This window comes from Anopheles funestus, chromosome 2RL (genome assembly GCF_943734845.2).
Source record: "Anopheles funestus chromosome 2RL, idAnoFuneDA-416_04, whole genome shotgun sequence".
Classification (NCBI taxonomy): domain Eukaryota; kingdom Metazoa; phylum Arthropoda; class Insecta; order Diptera; family Culicidae; genus Anopheles; species Anopheles funestus.
In genome coordinates this window covers 15,600,676-15,620,479 of record NC_064598.1, presented here as the reverse complement: position 1 = coordinate 15,620,479, position 19,804 = coordinate 15,600,676, and the positions used below count along the sequence as shown (strand labels likewise).

The following is a 19,804-nucleotide window of genomic DNA, read 5'->3' as shown; positions in this document are numbered from 1 at the left end:
TAAGACAGAGGCGGAGTCAGGCCCACGATTGGTTCACGTGGAAGGTCGCACTGGTGCTCCCTTTCTGTTCTGTGCGGCGTTGTAAGCATAAGCGGCCAGCGCTCTCTTTCTCGCTTCTTCACTGAAGTTTTCCCCAACCAGACAAGGGTGGATTCGCCACCACTGGCTTGTGTAGCGTTCCGACCGAGCACGTGTTCCTCGCATATCTTCCAGGACTTTTCCCGAGGACATCTACATACATGGAGGCGCAAGGGCAGCAGAGTGAAAATCGTGTCCACATCGTTTATGTTAAGCCGCCAAAAGCCGAACATTTGTTCGCGTGCGGAGGGTGGTTTGTTTTTTGTATGTCCAACTGCTGCTGATGTTCACTCTCACTCTGTCCTCTGAGCCAACAAACAATTCTTTGCATCCTTTCGGAATGTAGGACGCTTTGGTTGTATCCATCCCGACTGTTACATCACTCCCAAGCCAAGGAAAAGAGATGCTTCCGGAGGAAGGATGAAAGAGGCTCTTCAGAGAGGTTTTTGGGATTGCTGGTTTTCCCGAGCATAAACAAGCTTTCTCTGCTTTGTTTGAAGAAAAAGCAAACGCTAACGAACGGGTGAGAGTTTTCTTCGAACGATGTACCACGATGTACTAACCGCCGACATTCACCATTGGCCCGGGACATACTCGGGTTGTATTTTATTGCTTGTTTCGCATTCGTCTGCACCGAGAAACGAGCTTTTCCGAGCATCGGGGAGGTTTTTTTTCCCTTCCGTTCACTTTTTCTCTCACTGGCCGGGGGTTTTCCCAACTAAAAGGACTGCAATGCGCGGTTACGAAAGGAAAACGGTTCGCGCGATGGTGCAAGGTTCCTAATGAAACAAGGATGTTTATGTTAGCGCGAATAATTCTGACACACACACCTAACAAACACACACGCACACAGAGTGTCCAGTGAGATTAGTACATCCTGTGCACTATGTGTGTGTGTGTGTGTGGTGGGAAAATGTGAACGTTTGCTTTTTTAATGGAATAGTTCGTACGGACATTTTGCTGTTTCCGTCATGTTTTTGCGACAAGAATTGGTATGCTGACAAAGGAATCATAGATGTGCAAAACACCGAATCGCATAAAGGGACACATAATGAAAGTCACTGAAGATGCACACAGTTGTGGACAGAAGATTGTCGAAAGAAGTACAATACCGATTCGAGTTTTGGGAATGAAGAGAAAATGGTTTTAAGAACGCTTCGAGTGCATTGTGGGTTGTGCTTATTGAATGAACATACCCCAGTTGAGCCTTTGTATTTGAAGAGCTATAACAACGGGCGTTTTACTTTTAGTGCAATGAAATGAAAAAAAAACTTCAACTTCAAACCGACGAATGCAAGAAGGCGAGCCCTTTTTTCTCTGTTAGGTAAAAGATATTTTAAATCATTACCAGGGAATAAAACTTGTAGAAATGTAATAAAACAGAAATGTAATAAATAGAAATGTAATCTAATAAAACAGGGTAGAAATGTGGAAATAATAGGAAAAATGTTTAAAATATTTCCGGTAAACTTTTTTCTTAAATTAAATTATTTATTTATTTATTTATTTATAATTAATTATTACGGCTTCGGCCGTATTGTCAGCCTCTTAAGCTGAAGAAGTACATTTTTCACAAGGCATTTCCTCCTTGTATTTTACCTTATCCCGGGTATACTAAATTACTTCTATTAATATTCATCTGAAATTACAAAATAAACATCAGTCAATGATATCTAATACTACATTAAACCAAAAGATAGGAAAATTTTCTGTCGCTATTGATAAACTAGTTGATAATAAAAATTTCATAATCGCTCATAATAGAAAATTTCTAACTGGTGTCACCTAATGTCGAATAAAATTTTCTCCTATTGAATCCTAACCTAATGTTGAATAAAATCACCCCTCGTTTGGGGTGATATATGCTCTGGCATATTTTGTTATTTGTTAGAAGAAAGGATTTTTTCCTACTAGACTATCTGAGGCTTTATCAGAAAATTCGTTGAATACAATGTTGTACAGAAATGAAAATTGTGTTCTAGCAGCAGGCTCTTAATGCGCCCAATTCGTTGCCCATAAGTGTAATGTTTGAACTTGCTTTATTTGCTTATCGACAATTTAATGTAGAAAAATAGACTTACCTTTACCAAACACAGCCTTGAAACTCGTTCTTTTCCAGAAGGTCCATCCCTAGAAAGTTTAAAAATAAAAATGTAAGTGGGTGTTGCCTAAAGCAGATATATTAGTTGGGTGTGCTATGTACTTCTGTACGACGTTTGCCTTTGAGGGAAACATTCCAACAATCGTTGAATTACAGTCTATTTAGTTGTCATAGAGCTCAAAAATGGAATGTAATTCTTCCATTCAACATGGAAAAAAAATCGCAAAGATTGATTAACATCCTGACGGATCATATACTTATAAATGCCGCCCATAAAATTAATCGGTACGGCTGTGCTCGATGAACAATTTACTCGCGGCTTCCCATCTACGGTAACATGTTGCTAACACAAGGTCACACACATGCCAAGCAACCATGTACCCCCTTGCCCGGTAAGTTGTACAATACAAAAATAATGAAATGAAAAATAATTGAATCAAACGGAGTTCGTGATAAACGATCCGATTGATTCGTTAGCCTGGTGTGTTTTGCCGTTACCCCGTTGGCCTTTTCGTTCTTGGCGTTCTCGAACGGGCCACGTGCGTTCGCCCGAATCGACCAAACGTCGGCCAGTCTTATCTGAGATTATACGAACGAGGTGACAGCTTAAAGAGAAAACCGGGTGATTATTTAAATTAGCAACACAAACGAAACCGGCCCATGCTGGAGGATTGAAAAGGGGGCTATGGGGGGTGCCTTTATGGAAGTAAAAAAAGCCAAGGTAAGAAGCATAAAAACAAGCTTATAGGTGTGTGTATTTTAACCCGCAATAAGATCACACTCGTCCCCGCTCTGTTGGCTGCACGAGCAATCACGGGATATCGAAATATCGGAAGCTCGGATTTCAGCTGCATCGGGAAACCAGATGCACGCGCTTCGGGGGCGTTGAGGCAATCGTAAGCAATCAACATCAATTAGCAAGTTTATTTGCTACACACTCACTCGTTCGAGCGGGAGGGAATGTGTGTTCTTCCGCATCTACAAATTGGCTGGTTTTCGCCTTTGGCGGTGGCAGATCGTTTTACCCCGACCGGTAGAGCGGCAGAAATGCAAGTATGATTTATCGTCGACAATCATTTCCCATTACATGCGCGAAGATCGTAAAATCAGCTCCGGAAATATGAGTGGGTACGTTCCTGGCTGTATGTGCGGCTGGGTAATGCAGTTGCAGCAATGCCTGGTACCTGCAACTATCGAAAATTCATCTGCCGTAGGATCGCTTCATAGCTGCAAGGTCGCGATGCACATTCTAACCTTGCTGAGTCACCACGGTAGCGATGGGGTTTGAATGGTTCCGTTGCTACCAAATGGAAAGGTATGGCACCAGCCAATTCGCTAACCGACGACGATCGTTCGATTATGGTTTGTTTAGTCTGGATGAATAAAATATTGCTCAATTATTCAATTTATCGCTTTCCTTACGGTGGCATACGAAACGGACAGCACGAGATATTCCTCTGCTTGGGGCTGCGATCCTTTCCTCCCCCCACCGTATGCATCGATACGTTCGAGTGCAAATACACGTACGGTATGTTTGTGTTTGCTTGTTGATACGACGGCACTGTTGTGCAAATGTGCATCATATCGCGAATGGAGTTGTTGCAGCATGGGTTCTGCAAATGGTAATACATAATTGTACAAATAAACTACTGCCTCAAGTGTAGCTCTGTGTACAGATTTACATATTGAATAAGTAATTCGATTACACGAAGATGGATTGATAAAATAAGTTGTTTTTTTCTGTCTGATCTCTTATAACTTAGTAATTCAAATAGACATATGGTTGTTGGATCCATTTTTATGTATCTTCAGTAAAGAGTCATTCAAATCATGAATCGACTCCCAAAAGATTCATTAATCTTCAAAGATTCATGAATTCTCAGAGATTCAAGAATTCTCATGTATCTCAAATATTGATCTCCAAGGAATTACGGTTTTAGGAGTTTTTGACGTGTTCGACTTCAGAAAAATAATTATTCTTAAGCAAATAATTGCAAAAAGTTGCATAACCTAAGTGGGTGAATCGGGGCGTAGATAGTAGCGGCACTAGACTTTATAAGATTGAGGATTAGAGGATTCATGAATTTCCAGAATAGAAATTCAGAGACATTCATTCAGTTCAAAGGATCTCTATCAGAATCACCCAACACTAGTTCATTCGATTGACAGTTGAAGAGAATTATTTCTGATTTATTACGCTAACTTAGAATAGAAAAAACTATGATTAACTGCTTGCTCATTAGTTGAACCTTGGGCGAGAAATTGCCTTTAATATTTAACCCACAGAAACGATCGTTTTGTCATGATCAAAAAGAGAACGGTTTGTTGCATCAATCGCATTACAGGGAAGGTTCTTCTTTCTATTAGTTTCCCACTGCATTAACTTTACACCCGTTACAGCAATCCTCAAGTGGTGCCCGTTTTTTTAAGCCTTACCTTCTAGCAGTGAAACCTCCACCGGCAAAGCTGCAAAATGCCAGAAATAGATAGTAAGATCGACAATGATCTATTGACGCTAGTGCAAAACTGATTCGCTCGGTTTACGTTTTCGGTGGATCCTGCTCAGCATGTCGTCCCGTGTTTCAGGGATTGACACTTTGACAGCTCTGATGCAATACCATTTCCAGCCCGGATGAGGCAAGAACGCACGAAATCCGTACGGTGGGGTTCGGTCGGGCAAAAACACGGGGACGTGTGGGAAGAAGCTTATTTCCACCAATCAAATGACAAACGGGCGTGCGTGCGTGTCGTGTGGAATGGAAGGAATGGAGGGATGGGACGGATGAAGAAGCATGAAGATAGTGTGCAAACTGCTCGGAAGATTGAAGCTAAATTAAGCACAAGATTAGCATGACTGAAGTGACTTTTCAAAGTGTCAGAATGGCTGCACTCGCGAGCTAACTGGATGCAACCATTTGCCGGTGGAGCAATTTCGCCTGTGCGGGTGAATGTAGAGGGAGTTGAAAAGCGGGAAGAGCTGGAGGGGGGGCGACGAGAGGAGACATAGCACAAAAGGGAGCAGGCTTAAGGTTGCCCTCGGGCATTGGAAGTCGATACCGCGATTCCGTACCGAGTGTAGTAGCGCTCCGTCGAGTGGTTGCAGCGATGACGAAGACGATGTTGCTTCTACTGCTGCTGATGCTGCTGCTGTTGTTGTTGATGATGATGATGATAATAGTGCAAATATAAAATAAATCTTCCGTAAGCTTTGAGTGGTGGAAGCGACAACTAAGCCGCAGCATCAGTTGGGAGGAAGTATCATACAGAGCGCAGGGGGGAAAAGGGTCAAGCAGAAGGAGAGACCTGCTTATAGTAGTGCCCCACCACCCATCGCAATGTTCCGTTCCGTTTTGCGTAGTGATTGATTATGGAATATTTATTATAGTGTCTTGTATTTTGAAAAAAAAGAAGCTTCAAGTGTTGAATTTCTATACGCCTTGGGCAAAAGGGCGCAAGAACGTGCATGACGTAGAGAAGAAGGGTCCAGGAGTCGCTCTCCGCCTCCGCGTGATGATGTTATTGTGTGCACGTACTGATGGGAAAGTCATTTTTCAATGTACGGTCAAGCGCGTCTGTCAGTGCGTTCTTGAGGCCTGCAGGGAAGAGTGGAGCGGGGAGTTGGTGGGAAAAATTAAACAACAAAAAAAACATGAAAAATAAAAACTAATGAACATCATCGTGTGTTCTCATTCACAATCACGATTGACACCTTCGATAAGCGGCTCGTAATGACCTAACAGGGTGACGTTATTTCTATGGGCGATAAGATTATAATACCCAACACCTCTGGAAATGGAGCTTGAAACGATGTTTCCCAGGAGAAGAAAATTTTGCACATACCGTAAAGAAGCGTAACAAAGATTTTTCATTTGCCAATTTTTAAGTAAGCTCAAAACGATAAAATGTTCACAGCAAGCTTTTCAACCGAAATGGAAATGGTTTTCTTTTCTCTTTCTTTCCCCCCCCCCCCCTTCTTCCCCTCCTCATTACCCCTTTCTTTTCAGACGATGAGCTGGTGAAACGGGCCCAATGGCTGCTGGAGAAGCTCGGTTACCCATGGGAGATGATGCCCCTGATGTACGTCATACTGAAGAGCGCCGATGGCGATGTACAAACAGCACACCAACGGATCGACGAAGGTAAGCTGGCGATGATGGTGTCGTACGACATCGCTTTCATCACCGTGTCAAACATCTACTGTGCGTAAAGCGAGCGAGCTAGTGAAGCGAAAAGGGTTCAGACAAAAGTGTTCTTTACCAAACCGGGAGGGCAAAAACACGCGGAGTGTGTCCTCCGGCAACTACCTACAACTACCTCAGAATGTGCAGTTGCTGTACAGTGCAGGTTACAGCGAAGAATACCAGATTACATTAAGATATTCCTAAACCGCGTTAGAATTGTTTTCATTTATTATGATTATTTTGAAACATTTTTTTCGTAGCAAGTAGACCCTATCTGAGGGTGCTTGTTGATGTCCGATCCATGTTTGGCATTTGTTTAAGATACGTTTATGACACCTATTAGGTAGCTAAGAAGAGCCTCAGGATATTGGAAAGATACGCAATAGTTTTAGCATACAGATAAGGGCTTTTGGTTTGCGTTGAAGTTGTGCAGCTGGCTCATTTCTTCTGAAAAGTTTGAACGAAAGCACATTGTCTCAAACTGTTTTGTTACAAGATTCCAATATATTTGGTGTCCCGCCAACAACAGTAGTGACCTTCAAGCCTTACCTTTCCATTCATTTATGTTCAACACAGGTCAAGCGGTGGTCAACGAATACTCAAGATTGCATAATCTGAACATGTTCGATGGCGTGGAGTTACGCAATACCACCCGTCAGAGTGGATGATAAACTTTCCACCCCTCGGTCAGAATGTCAGTCCGTATCATTGTATGTGTGCATATATAAAGGTGTGTGTGTGGGGTGGTGTGCCAACCTGTGTCGAAGAAATGAGGGGCGCGCGGGGCTGGTGAACCGAATTCGATAGTTTTGTGCTATTTTAATTGAAAAAAAACGTAACGCAACTGATGCCGATAAGTTCAAAGTAGTGTTTAAGTAGTGGGACGAGTACGAGCCACAGCAGCAGTAAGCAGCAGTAGAGCCGTCCCGTGTAGTCCAGTAGTAGTGTAAACTTGTGTCGAGCTAAGGCGTGTGGTGTCCTTTAGTTTTTTTTTTAATTAATTTCGCGGTCTGCAGTAAACAGACACACGCAAAAACGCTGTATGATTATGTTGTATATATGTAGAAGATATACGGTCATATGTTGTATGATTCTCTAGAGCAGCCCTGCTATCCTAAGGCTGATATCTTCACGATCTTGGGTATTCGACTGCCACGGCACCCGCTTACTCTCATGCAAAATCTTCAATCTCCAACGATAGCAAATGATCACCTCACTGTATCTATTCTTGTTCTTGCGTTCTTTTCTATGTTTCGCGCAACCCCCCCACCGCCCGGGTTTATCGCAACTGTGCCGGACAGTGTACATACGGTTTGAGGATAACTTTGACCTGCAGCCGTTCTGGGGCTGTCACGTGTAGCTATACTTGTGAGATCGGGCTCCGGCGGTATAAAACTACTTACCGTGTGTATGTGCAGTTTTCGATGCTTGTATGTGCAGTCTCGTGCAGAACACTCGACTGGTGTCGTTTCGTTTCTTTTTTCTTGTGCCCTTTCCCCGTTCTTGAGGAGCGGGAGAACTGCCCAAAAGCAAGAGTTACATATGGAATAATAATGTGTGAGGTGCAGCAAACAAAAAAAAACAGGGCGCAATGTGTTAGGATAGTTTAATGGCAAAACGGCAAAGTAGAAGGCGGATAAGAGCAAAACCTGTGTTCCACTAAGTAGCCAATAGTTTAGGCATAGTTTATCTTCACCAATCAACCTTCCAACCATCGTTCAACCAATACCTGAGTCAACATCATCGTTATCGTGCCACAACTTGTTTAACAAACAAAAAAAAATCGAAATTGGGGAAGACAAGAAAAAACATTGTACCGCAGAGTCGTAGGGCGTCCTCTACGGTCCACCCATGCCATCGTCATCTCCAATCAAACTGTACGGTAGTGTTGCAAAGTGTATGCGTGTATGTATGTGTGTTTTTGCGTGTGCAACAATTCAATTGTTCTAGAGTACAAATCGGGAAAAAAGAAACGAAAGTAAAGAATTGTTTCGGGGTTTTTCGCTCGTATCAATAACCCATTTTTGTGGGGCCAACCACATTCGGTGTTGCGCTAGCGCCTGAATGTATGCACCCAATGTTCCCCTGCCACTTCCAAAAAAAAAAAAACACAAAGGCAGCCACATATGTACAACATCAATCAATAACCACTTGGTGCTACATCACCACGCGGTGATCTTGGGCCCACTTTTCCTCCCCCAACACCTTCCACCTTCTACAATCAATCAAACTGTAGCAGCTAAGGTATGGTAATCGCGACGACTCCATCACGAGCATCCGCGGTCATCTGCCGTGGGACGTTCAAGTGTCTGCAAGATGATCGGTACTAATTGAATGTCTGCTTTCTTTTTCCCATCCTTTTTTTCTCTCTTTTAACACCTCGACGTACTGTGGCCAACCGAAAGGTAAACGAACTATAAAGACGTACGAGGCGCTGGTGAAGTCTTCGCTCGATCCCAACAGCGATCGGCTGACGGAGGACGACGAGGACGAAAACATATCGGTGACCCGCACCAACTCCACCATCCGCTCACGGTCCAGCTCACTGTCGCGGTCGCGTTCGTGTTCGCGCCAGGCCGAAACGCCGCGTGCCGACGATCGGGCCCTGAACCTTGACACCAAATTCAAACCATCCACCAGCAGTAGCAGTACCGGCTGTGATCGTGAGGACGGTGACTGTATCGCGTTCGATGACAGTGCATCGGTGGGAAGGGTTCACGGACCACGGCCACCAACGGGCAGCAGCAGTGGTCGGTCCCGGACACATCCCAAACGGTACACGCACACGGTGGAAGGTGGCAGCGTCCCGAACCGATCGCCCGTACCCGAGGAAGAGCCCACCGTTTACGATAGTCTCGTGGAGGCGGCAAGTAAAAAGGCACGATCGTTCAGCCCTGCCCGGGAGCCGGAAGATCTGCACACCGCGCACAAATCGCCGGAGCGGGAAGAGCACCAGACCCAACCGTACGAAGCCTACCTGGAGTCGGTGCGGCGGAGTAAAAAGTCCTTCACGCTGAAGGACACCGTACTGGAGCCCGCCGACGAGTCTTACGACAAGGAGAAGGAACAGCGCATTCCGTACTCGTTGCCGAAGAGCACCTTCGATCGGCTCGATCTGCTCAAGAAGCCGAACGGGCTCGGTTTGCCGATGTACAAGTACAACGGGCTCGAGACGAACAACTTCGCGCTACCGTTGCTGCTGCCCGGGCTAGAGGCGGTCAATCGGACGCTCTACTCGACGCACTTCCCGGCCCAGCTGCTACCGTCCAGCTTGTATCCGTCCGTTAGTAGCGAGTCCACGACAGTACCGATGTTCCATACCCACTTTCTAGGCTATCAGCATCCGTTGCAGCTGCCCCACGTAGATCACTTCTATCGGAAGGAGCAACAGCAGCAGCAGCAACAGCAGCAACAGCAAACATTGGCCGAACCAAAGGAACAGACGACTTCGTCTTCGCCCAGCAACGCCCGCTTAACGCCACCGAAGGGTGCATTTTTCTACGCGACTGCGGTAGAAAATTCGCTCTCTGCTCAACAGGCTTCAATTGCTACGATTCACTAAATTTGCATCGCGTGTCCGGTGCAAGAGTGCTGCATACCGCTGTTCGATAAGGTAAGTTCCATTGATGTATGGTTAAATTTAGTATGAAGATATTTGAAGTTATGATGTTTGGAAAAAAAACATTGGAGAACAAAATGTCCTATGGAGCATTCTTTGATCTTCACACGTTTTAAAGCTAATGTTAGTTCGCTAGCAAAGCCTGCCTGCCTTGTAGTGACCTTGGTCGGTAGGGGCAAGCAAAACCGGGCAGGTTGCAATATGTTGCGCTCGGGGGCTGATTTACTTCTGCCAGTATCGATCATCATCAGTGCCGAGTTGAGCCGGGGCTATTTAAATAAATCATTCACAGCCAAATCAACGTTTAGTTATTGATATGGGTGAGGAAATACAAAACAAAACAGAAAATTTTCCTCTCACCACTGGTCTCTACTTCAACAACCCTCCCCCTCTGATACCTGATACGGAGCCAACCCGATGGCGACACTAACCGGACGATGTATTGCAAAATTCTAAATAAAAATAATCCATGCGGGTCGGGTTGGCAAATAATTTATTTCCTATTTATATTTATTTTTAATCACCCACAAATGGATGGGCGATGGATGCAAGTAAACGCAGCACCGACTGCTAATGCATAACGTGTTGTCGCTGGCCATTTTTCCATGCACCGAATGGCTATTTTTCACTTCACTGGTAACCATTGGCCTGGTCTACCCCGAGGGTGATCACTTTTTATGCCAAATGTTTGATATGGTACGCGCACAACGGTGTTTGTTTGTAAAATGGCACACGCTAAAGGGTGAGCAAAAAAAAACGAGGGTGAAGCAAAACAACAACATTCGAATCGTTGTTTCGATTATTCAAAATTTATACACAAAATATGCAACGCATTGGTTCGCCTCCATACGTTGCGCTCCATGCTCCGGTCCGATTTGCGCTCACTCACCGGCAACAATCAATGTAATAATAGTGTGTGATGCCGCCGGTATTCCAAACCGGGGTGTTTTCCGAGCCTCTAAAGAGGGAGAGTTTCACTACGAGTGAGACGGATTTGTTGGATCAAGCGGGTGTGCAAAATGTACCCTGCAATTGCAATTGCTCTATGCAGGTGCTGAACGGAGCAGTGGATACGTAGGTGAAAGAACTGGTGATCTGCATTCGTCAAGCGGAAATAAACAAATCAAAACAATCCAACGTCCCTAACCCCTTGATGCCATTCCGTCCATTTCAACTTCAGCGAATCGGTAAATGCAGCCTCCATTGGGTTTAGATTTTCGCGCAAAGCTTCATCATGTCTACGGACATGCATTGTAAATATGCATTTAAACAGTGTTGTGCGTGAAAGAAAGAGTGAGACGCGATAGCGAGTTGACACTCCGATATTCACACTTGTGATCTGGCTATTTTTATTCGCCTGCTTAACTCCACATATTGTGGGTGCACTTGTGATGGGGTTGTTCAAATCTATATTTCTCCTGTAGTCACTCACTCACCAGGGTAGTAGCCCCACTGACTCTACAGAAGAAATGTCTTTTTTCGGGAAACGAATGCACTCGTCGGGGTGGTGATTGTTGACGAAGTAGCAACATACGGGTGGTTTGGCAAGTTATGAATAAATTTAGTCCATTCGTTATCCACCGATGCATCATTAATGGGGGTGGCACAGTCACGGTAGAATGCCGTTGCAATGCCGAAAGGTAAATAATACAATTTTTGCATTCCACACTCGTAGTAACTAATTTTGTGGCACACTTTGACGTTGGAATGTTTGATTAACCGTCGATTGTGAGTGAGTGAGTGGTGACTGGCCCGCCATAGTGGCCCGGTGGTGTCAGTCATAATATGTTGTATTATGGTGATACGTGAGTGAGGAAGAGTCAGTGAGTGAGGAAATTCAAATCTCCTCATTGTTGTTAAAATTCATTTGCCTTGTGACTCACTCCCAGAGATTTAAATACCGAATAGGTAAAACATCTCATGAAAGTATCAGTTTACTCTTGAAGTAATGATATCACTCATGAAAGAGTCATTGGACTCTCGAAGGAGCTAAGACAATTTGGGATGAGTTTTAATTCACTCATGAAAGAGAGATATCACTCTTAAGTGAGATTTGATTTGCAAATTTGACTAACTCATGAAGGATTATTATCACTCATGAAAGAGTCATTTAACTAATCTTAATTTTTGTATCAGAACTACCATGTCTTAACGATCATGTGGCATTAAATATTGAAGATGTGAAACTCAACTGTTACATTTTCCAAAGAATCAGTTGAAGAATAAACTCATTATTGCGAATCACTTACTCGGAGTTCATTCATCGCTACTCAGTTCCATCTCCAGTGAGTAGCAATTCAAATTATTGGATTAGAAAATGGAATATTGGGCAATTTGAAGCTAGATGTAGATGAAAATTGCTTCATTGATGGTACATTAGCAGCTTTTATGTCCTATTGTACGGATGTATTGGGAGTTGCCTCCAGAACAAGACATTATTGCCAACCAAACTTTGGAGAGTAGCGAAAATTCCTAACGTCTTCATGGTCTAGTTAGTAAAACCGCTCGATATGAGTGCCAGTAACTGCTTACTGGTTATTTCTATCAGAAACTTTCTGTTCAATAACTTTTAAGCACCCTTTAAAGTGCATCTTCAGAGATCGTAACGTTTGCACCAACTCAATACACTTTACCATTGCAAACCGTTCACACTCTTCTGTCGGCACACACTCAGTGATTGAAAGAGTCCACTCGGAGGAATGCATTATGCATTTGGATGGAGGCGTTTTTGTTACCCATAGCGTGAGGCAACGCACCAAGGTACTCAGGAGGTGAGTTTCAGTCTCAGGCAGATTTAACGATCATCGTAAAACGGTATTATACCGAGAGGCCGCAGCAAAATAAGGTAACGCTCCAGCTGCAGCATCTCGTCAGGGTGGTGTACATCTCGTCGATCAGTTCCCGAGGTCGCTCAATACATTAGGAAATAATATATATTCCAGGCAATAATAATTTTCTATTTTACTGCCGTTTTGAAAGGGCAGTGCAAGCGTACAGAGAGACAGTGGTTTTGTGCTGTAGCATTTACCCAGTCCGGGGAACACGTTCCCGGCTTATCGCGAATCTGGCAAATCTTTGCATCTTTTGATGATCGATTCTTGGGGATGAGATAGACGCGCGCACACATACACAGAGAGAGAGAGAGAGACTTAGCGAGGCCAAACATCGTAGACAACATTCCAGGCTCAGTGTAGCAGGGGTGTGTAAAACAGTGGGGACCATAGAATAACACTAGCTCGCTTGTCTCTGACTTGGTGGCAGGCATCCGTACAAGAATGGTGGGTGAGAAAAAGCGTCTCACAAGACGCGCTAAATGCAACTTTACTACGGTCGTAAAATAGGTCGTAAATATCTGCCAACATATCTACCCGTGTGCCGGGGTAACGTGTGATGCATCCAGCTCGATGAAACACTCTGCAGCGAAGGGAAGCGCTGACTCCCGACCGTCGTGGGAGAGGCACTTTTCCTGACGTGGCGCGAATTCTGTACGCATTTTGCAAATTTTTATGCAAACATTTTTTTTTGTCGCCGCAGTCCTGGCACACTGTTAGCAGTAAGTTGTCTGCCCAGAAGGCGATGAAAACTATTGCAATCGATGCTGACCAATGCATTACACAAACCCGGGCGGTCAGTGTCGTACCTGTTACGGTCACACTGATATGTCTCCAACAAGATAACGAAGTTTACGATTATCCGTCCTGCGGTCTTGACGTCGCAAAGACACCGCGCGTAGTTCGCGCGCATTAGATACGTTTTAGCCGCCCCGTGCAACATTGTGCAACACACCAGACCGAGACGACCGCGCCGGTTGGGCAATAAAAACTGGAGGACATCTGCGAGCAGATAATTTACAAGCTACTTTGTATAATGAAAAACGCATTAAAAAAACTACGCAAATTCCTTGAGCCGTGGCCATCAGCACACTAACGAAACTGCTGCTGCTGCAGACGGGAAAGCATTTCCGGGACGATCAAACTCATGATTATTGTTGTTGCTGTGTTGGGTGATGCTGCTCTCCGTCCCGGTTATGATGCACTCTTGCCTTCATGGCTGATTGCTGATGCGCCTAGTTGTGTAGTTTGCCGACATCAGGCCGGGCGAAATGTTTCGACTCTAGCTGCGAGATCTCCCCATTCCAATCGGGGAGTGCAACGAAATGGAGTGTGAGCTGTTTTTAAAACCTCAAATGTGTCTCTGCGGAGGGATAAGGTTCGCTGGTACCCTGGATCCTTAGGATGGGAAGGTTTTTGTTTGGCTGACGGAATCGTCCAAAAGATGGAGATATTGTTCATAGCCATTTTGGAACCGGTTCCTGAGGTACTGATCGACCATTACGGGCTAGTGAATTTTACTAGTTTTCAGAGATAATTTTATGGCTTTCCATTTGAGGGAATTGCTTCTTCTTTATTGCCTGCAACGGGGTGGGCCTGTCTGTCTGTGTGTGTGTGCTAACATTCGTACCTTTGTTCGAAGGTCTTGCCGATGTATGTTGTTTTTCGTATTAGATGGCACAGATGCCTTGCTCCATTTGTGCTTTATTTTACAACCCGACATCTTCACAGCGATTATCTTTCCAATTTGTACAGCAATGTGCGGCATAATAATTCATTATTTACCAATTAACCGTTTCGCGTCGTTTTTTTTTTGCTTTTTCTTCATTTCTTCCCTCCTTTACCCACCGTACAGATCGAACGTTTTGGAGCCTCACAGCAAATCATTCGTAAGCCGATAGATGCTACCTAGTCCTGGCTGTTACTGGTACTGTTCGTGATCCAGTCCCGTTCCTTAGCGTTGCATGAAAAGAGAAGTCCCTTCCTTGGAAAAAAAACCACACACCAACCGACCCGCTTTTGGGGGCGAGGAAAAACCCGTCAAGAAACACACGAAAGGCCGCCATCCGTAAGTTGTGTTTTAAATTTAAATCTTCACCATCGTTTTGAGCAAAAACAGAGGGAAGGACGTTTGTGAGGTCGGACACATCCGACCGTTAGCAGCAAAAAAGCAGATTATTGATATTTTTCGATCGTGCAACGAAGGTCTACACTGTGATACAAAATGTTGTGTACAGGATAAATAATAGATTTTTTTGTTTGTTTGAGTAAACAAAAAAAAAGAAAAACACAAATAACACACAAACAAAAAGATAAATGTAGAGAAGAAGAAACAAAAACAAATGATTGTGAACGGTTTCGTTGATGGTGCATGTACGCATGTTGCCTCATGTAAGAGATGTAGAATTATTAACTGTCTAATAAAAAACAAGGGATAAAACCGAAAAAAGAAAGATAGCAAAGCAAAAAAAAATGATAAGCTAAAACCAAACCGTTTTCATATTAGATTGCGCCTTGTTGTATTTTTTTTCTCTCTCACTCTGGCGCCATTTCCCACCAAAATTACTAAAAAGAAAAGTTAAACTTTCTAGAAAAAGTGCTAGTGTGTGTGTGTGACAAAGCGACAAACGCCACTAGCCAACAAACAGTATGTGTAGCGAAGTATTGTTTTTTTGCGATAAAATTGTCCACGGGCACAACATAATCGTGTGCGAAAAACAAACAAAAATCGAAACAAAATCTCACGAAACGAAACTCATGATTGGGAAAACTAAAAAACAACAAACTATAATGGGTGATCTTGAACCAACCCCCAAAAATAAGGGTTGAAAAATAAAATGATTAGTTACTTGTTACTATTTTCTTTTCTTTTACTAGCGAATAAAGGATAGGAAAAGCAAACCGATTCATTCATCTCCCATGGAAGATGAAAATGGGTTTTTAAGTGCGTGTGAGTGTGTGTGTGTGGTTTTGTGCTTTTGTCAGCCGGATAAGGGCATCGATAGGGTGGAAAACAACAAAATGGCTAGTAAGAAAAGAAAATCGAATTGTGATACGCGCGTACAGCAGCATATTGTTCATTGTTAGCTCTTTGTAGTTTTGTGGTAATGTATCATGTATCAGCAGATATCGCGCTAGATAGTGTTTTTCACCATATGATTTTTGAGTTTTCACGCGGGCACAATGTTTGTTCCCTCATTTTTTTGTTTTTAAAGCCGAAGTGCTTTAACTGTATGCTTGTTTCTAAACTTTTTTGTTTGTGTGAACGCAGACACACACGCTCACGCAAAAAACACACACCTGCACACGATCGTACAACGTTTGAAAGGAGGTTTTATTGTGCTAAGTTTGATTGGTTTACTAGATACTTTTTTTTCTTCTGTTTGTGCTAAGTTTAGTTATAGGTATGTGCTTATGTCGTTATGTTTCATCGAGCAAATGTGTGGGTCGAACATTTTTTAGTAAGTGCGTGTTACACGAAAGTCAGTTTGAAACATCGCCAACAAACGGATGCTACAGTCGAATTTAAATATTAAAAAGAAAGGAAGAAATGTGTACCCGTATACACAAACACATAATTGCAAGTAAGGAAGCGGCGATGCACACGAAATGGATATGTAAGTGTACAGTAAAAGTGAACGCGGAAGATGAAAGGTGTAATGTTCCATTTAAACAAAAAAAAAACGCAAGAAAAACATTAAAGTAAGATGGAAAGTGTAAAGTGCAGCAAGTGCAAAATGTAACTATTTTACGCCATCAAATGCGATGTAAAGGAAGGGTGAAAAGAAGCATACAATATTAGCTTAAACTCTTTCTCCATTTTAAGAAAAAAAAACAAGAGCAGCAAAAAAAAAGGAAACAGAAAATCCATACTTTGAACCCATTTGATCGTCATCGTCACTAAGAATGCATCTATATAGAAACAAAAAACCCCAATTAATGCTGTTGAAACAGAGATATACATGCAACAACATAAAAAAAAACATATGAAATAGACAGAGAGGCCAAGGGGAGGATTAGGTCCAACAGTTTTGGAACGTTCACGCTTTGCTAAAAAAACAAATCTTGTCCTGTAAATTAATGCCCCTTATACACAATTACACAATGTGAGCAAGCAAAATGATCAAAATTAAATGCAAGTTTTAATAGCACCACCTTTATAGCCACACCGCTTCACTTATTTAACTCAACATACAAATAAAACATCCCCCCATCCCACCCTCCACCCCCTTCAATGGTTGATGGGAGTAGAGAGGAGGGGGGAAAAGTCAACAGAAGAGACGAAAAAGAAGATAAAAGAAATAAAATAAACCCGTGAAGATGTACATAAACAGCAAAGCAGCAACGTATACATATTGAACCATGTATCAATATGAAAGCATAACTCGTCAAATGAAGCAACACAAAACACGTGTATTTGCTTGCCTCGGGGCGATGTAAAAGGAACTGTATAATAGGCAAGCAATGCAGCAACATTAAAAAAGAAAAAAACACCCTATCACCCCAATCCCTTTCCCTTTTTCATCTCCTCTTCCCTCCACCAACGTCCCGGACCGATCAAAAGGAAGTTGACAGTTTTACCAGAAGGTGGTAAGAACGTGGTTAGTTCGATTAAGCAGTCGTCCGCAGACAGTAAACAAAATGCAAATCAAGATAAGTGTAGTATGGTGGCAAATGGCGATACAAAATACATACCGCGAAACCGTGTAATGTAATCTTTTAATTTGACCCCAAAAAAAAAACGCCGGCCGATGTTAATATGGCTGTAAGATTGGCAAAACATACAAGCAAGTGGAAGAAATAAACGTGGAACAAATACACACACAAAAAAAAACAAACCGTAAATAAATTATTAATATTATTACAAAACATTTTGTTGTCTAACTTTTTTTCCAAAACGATTTTTTTAATTTACTAAAAAAAGAGGAAAGAAATTATAGCCACCCAATCGCGAAGATTAAATTTTATCCAATTGAACATTTCAACGGTGAACTTTGGCATACAAAACAAACATTTAATTACCGTTCGTATCGGCGAATTTATTTTTGCTTTCCTTTTTCCTTAATAAGAAGATTCACTTTTCCACCTTCCCGGATTGTCAGCGTGTGTTAGCAAGAAGGACAAATTAAGTTGGCTAGTTTAAGGAGGAAGTTTTCAATGTTTCCGCCGTGTGTTTTTCGGGAGCTTGGGAGGAAGCGTTTTGTCTGTGTAGTGTCGTTGGTTCTTGTTCGCTTTCTACATTCGATCGGTTGGGTATTCAGGCGTGGTACTGTTCCGCAAGGACATGGGATGAGGATATGAGCCAAAGCGGAGAAATGCAACCCCCGAAAAACGTAGCAGATATAGGAAGGGTAGTGTTTCTAGTTTTGTGCTGCATCAAGCCAGCAATCATGATTGCCATACTCGTGATGCAGTATATCCGTGGTTCAGCAAACGTTCAGCAACAAAAACGAAGGGCCAAGCCATAAATGCGACAAGAAAAAGGGACGAAACAAAAAACCACACACACACACACACTATCCGTCCGACTCTGATGCTGCGATGGAAAGATGCTTTCCTGGTAACGGAACGGTTGTGGAATAAGAGTTTTCGCGGTTCTTTCGTGCCGGTTTTTGCAAAAACCCCGTAATCATCCATTGGCTGCCAAGGTTGGTAGATGCGGGTGGAACCGCGGTCATGCACGAACCGCCAAAACGTGAGTGTGTGTGTGTTTTCTCTGCTTGTGAAATGGGAAGCATCGATACGCTTTCAGCACGATGAAGCACTACGAGATAAGATACTCATACCCTTTTCCATACTTATAACCCTCAACACCCGAATACCCCTCCCCAAATCGATTGTACCTACGTACCGAGAGTAAATATAAACGCTCATCAAGAAAGCATGAACGGTTGAGGTGCTGAAAACCCAACTACACCATTGCAGGAAGGAAACACTCGCAATGGAGCAAATCTAACCGTCAGAACATGACCGAAACTTTTAGTGAAACTCATTTTCCCGCGGGTACCGTCTTTGCCTTTTGTTCAAGTGGTTTTTTTTTGCGAACGAAAATTTCATTTAGACTTATCGCAAAAACGACCATAGTGCATGGTGTTCGCGTAACGTAACACGGAAACGTGACGGAGAGCTACACAGGTATGCAAGCAAGTGCAGAAATGAAAGCGGTTTGATGAGTTAAAAGAAGCAACAATAAACGATCGCACACCTAATCTAAACACAACCGTGTACCCCCCCAACATGTTGGGCTTGATTGGCCAACGTTTTTATGGAGCAAAGTTTATGGCGTTACCGTTTTTCTCTGCTAAAGGTTTGGATATTGGAATAATTCGTGAGCGTTGTTGTGCTGACAGCTGAAATCTTCGCCAAAATATATTTTGAGAATGAAATAATCATTCCACTTGAATGTCGGATCCTGCTGGGACTCCAAACATGATTCTATAGAGACTGTGAAAGAATGTTCAGAATGTGAGAAAAGGTAATTCAATATAAATTAATTCGAAAGAAATCCTGGTCACGGCACCAAATTTTCACGATCGATGCTGGTTTCGGCTTGATCGTTCGGCGTACTTGTGGATCATACTGAGGCACGCTTTACATCATGTTCTGCCTTGAAAATATTGCACTACATCAATCATGAACTGACAAAACAAATTTTAACGAGAAAATTAATTCATGGCCTGTTTCATCTTCAATTGTTCATATAAAATTTTACACAAATTAGTTATACATATTTTATCCTTTATCAAAACTAATTCCAAAAACTTTTAATAAAGTTGGATTTTTGATTTTGTTACTTTTAAAGGTTCAAGGATTCCTCCACAAGACGTTCAGTTATTAGCTTATTATTCAGTTATTGGCTTAGTTATTTATTTGGTTCGAATGATTAAATTTCGGATATATTTAACAATCTAGTAAAATGTCCTTTTTTATGCTTATCTTGGGAATTAGGAATTAAATCTCAACTTTTTCCTTTTTTATTTTCAACTGCTGAAAT

At 42.7% G+C, this 19,804-nt stretch overlaps 1 protein-coding gene across 7 annotated transcripts in view; it reads left to right on the top strand.

Moving 5' to 3' along the window:
* Positions 1 to 17,681, top strand: part of LOC125765005 (uncharacterized) — an 86,176-nt gene extending 68,495 nt beyond the window's left edge. For all 7 annotated transcript variants that reach the window (XM_049429833.1, XM_049429832.1, XM_049429827.1 and 4 more), the window contains 3 exons: positions 6,184 to 6,318; positions 8,766 to 9,973; positions 14,666 to 17,681. In XM_049429833.1, the coding sequence (XP_049285790.1) occupies positions 6,184 to 6,318; positions 8,766 to 9,922 (1,292 nt within the window). In that variant the 3' untranslated portion in view covers positions 9,923 to 9,973; positions 14,666 to 17,681. The remainder of the gene's footprint in view (positions 1 to 6,183; positions 6,319 to 8,765; positions 9,974 to 14,665) is intronic.
* Positions 17,682 to 19,804: the final 2,123 nt, after the last annotated feature.